Raw genomic sequence first — 1,789 nt, forward strand, 5'->3', positions numbered from 1 at the left:
GAAATTGGGCTCTGCTGGCTGGTGGTGTTGGTGCTGTGCCTCGGCCCCAGCCCCTCCTGCGTGGTGCTTTGGGACCATGGGCAGCAGCCATGGTGTCCTGGTCAGAGCTGGGTTTCTGGTGCTGTGGGCAGCCTGGTCCTCTCCCTACCAAGGCTCCAGGGAGCAGCAAGCCTACATTACAGCTCCCACTGCTCAGCAGTGCCCGTTTGGATGGGCGGGCACCAGCACAGCCCCATAGTGAGGCCTTCACACTCGCGTTCTCCTGGCAGGCTACGAGCTGCTCTTCCAGCCGGAGGTGGTGCGGATATACATCTCCCTGCTGAAGGAGAGCAAGACCCCGGCCATCCTCGAGGCGTCGGCAGGAGCCATCCAGAACCTGTGCGCTGGCAGCTGGACGGTGAGCAGGACTGGCCGTGTCCTCCATCACCGTGATGGGGAATTGGGCCTTGGGCAGCAGGGAGCACCCCTTGGGCACCGGCAGAGCTGCAGATGGACACAACTCTCCCGTTCCAGGCTGCTGGCTGCGCACGGTGCCCTGCACGAGAAGACACCGTCCAGCAGCAGGTTCAGGCAGACCAGGTCTGCTGTGCTGTGAAGGGCTCTGTGCTCCCGTTCCTTCCCTCCTGCAGGCTGAGGGCAGAGGGTGAAGGTTTGGGGCTGCTCCACAGCCCTCTGACCTGCACTCTTGGTGTCTGTGGAAAGGCCATCGGGGAAATCCTGGTTACCTGACCCACAGTGGGGCTCTGGGACAGGAGCAGGACGTTTCCTTCACCATGGGTGAAACAGGACCCTCAGCTCCCGAGATGAGGGCAGGTGGCACGTCCCCAGGGGTGTCCCTGGGAGCAGGGGGGGCTGTGTGTGTTGGGTCTCACTGAGGTGTGGGTGATGGGGCCGGGGGAATGGCAGGGCCACGGGAACACTGTGCATGCCCACGTCTCACTGAGGTGTGGGTGGCAGGGTCTCCAGGGACACTCTGTGTGCTGGGTCTCACTGAGGTGCTGTGCCTGTCCCTGCAGTACGGCCGCTGCATCCGCTCGGCGCTGCGCCAGGAGAAGGGGCTCTCCGCCATCGCTGACCTCCTGACGCACGACAGCGAGCGCGTGGTGAAAGCGGCGTCCGGGGCCCTGCGCAACCTGGCCGTGGACTTGCGCAACAAGGAGCTGATCGGTGAGGGCTGCGGGGTGGACGTGGTGGCCGGGCAGGACCCCCTGCTCGGGGCATGGCATTGGCCCAGCGCCTGCTCTGCTCCCAGGGCAGCACGGCTCCTTGGAGAGCGACACCAGAACGGGTGCCCGGTCCCTCTGTAGTTGCTTTTCCCCCTGCAGTTCCTCTTCCTTGCTGATGCCCAGCCCCTTCTCCCCCCCAGGGAAGCACGCCATCCCCAACCTGGTGAAGAACCTGCCTGGAGGCCAGCAGACCCCAGCCAAGAACCTCTCTGAGGACACCGTGGTGTCCATCCTTAACACCATCAACGAAGTGATTGTAGACAACCTCGAGGCTGCAAAGAAGCTGCGGGAAACACAGGGGATTGAGAAGCTGGTGCTGATCAACAAATCTGGGTAGGTTTTGCTCGAAGGATGATGCAGAGAGGGGCCCTGGGCATTTCCAAACATCTCCTTCACCTCTCGCTAGGAACCGCTCCGAGAGAGAAGTCCGAGCAGCCGCCCTCGTCCTGCAGACGGTCTGGGGTTATAAAGAGCTGCGCAAGCCCCTGGAGAAGGAAGGCTGGAAGAAGTCCGATTTCCAGGTGTGGGATGGGCAGCAGGGGTGCTGTGTTGTGGCTGGGGCA

The 1,789-nt window shown here is 63.1% G+C and overlaps 1 protein-coding gene across 1 annotated transcript in view; it reads left to right on the forward strand.

Annotated features, from left to right (window-relative positions):
- Positions 1-1,789, forward strand: part of CTNND1 (catenin (cadherin-associated protein), delta 1) — a gene marked incomplete at its 3' end in the record, with an annotated part of 5,777 nt that overhangs the window by 3,124 nt on the left and 864 nt on the right. Inside the window, exons 8-11 of the mRNA XM_010181991.1 lie at positions 270-397; positions 1,017-1,167; positions 1,367-1,559; positions 1,633-1,747. Coding sequence (XP_010180293.1) covers positions 270-397; positions 1,017-1,167; positions 1,367-1,559; positions 1,633-1,747 — 587 coding nt within the window. The remainder of the gene's footprint in view (positions 1-269; positions 398-1,016; positions 1,168-1,366; positions 1,560-1,632; positions 1,748-1,789) is intronic.

This window comes from Mesitornis unicolor, unplaced genomic scaffold (assembly GCF_000695765.1).
Source record: "Mesitornis unicolor isolate BGI_N332 unplaced genomic scaffold, ASM69576v1 scaffold31313, whole genome shotgun sequence".
NCBI lineage: Eukaryota > Metazoa > Chordata > Aves > Mesitornithiformes > Mesitornithidae > Mesitornis > Mesitornis unicolor.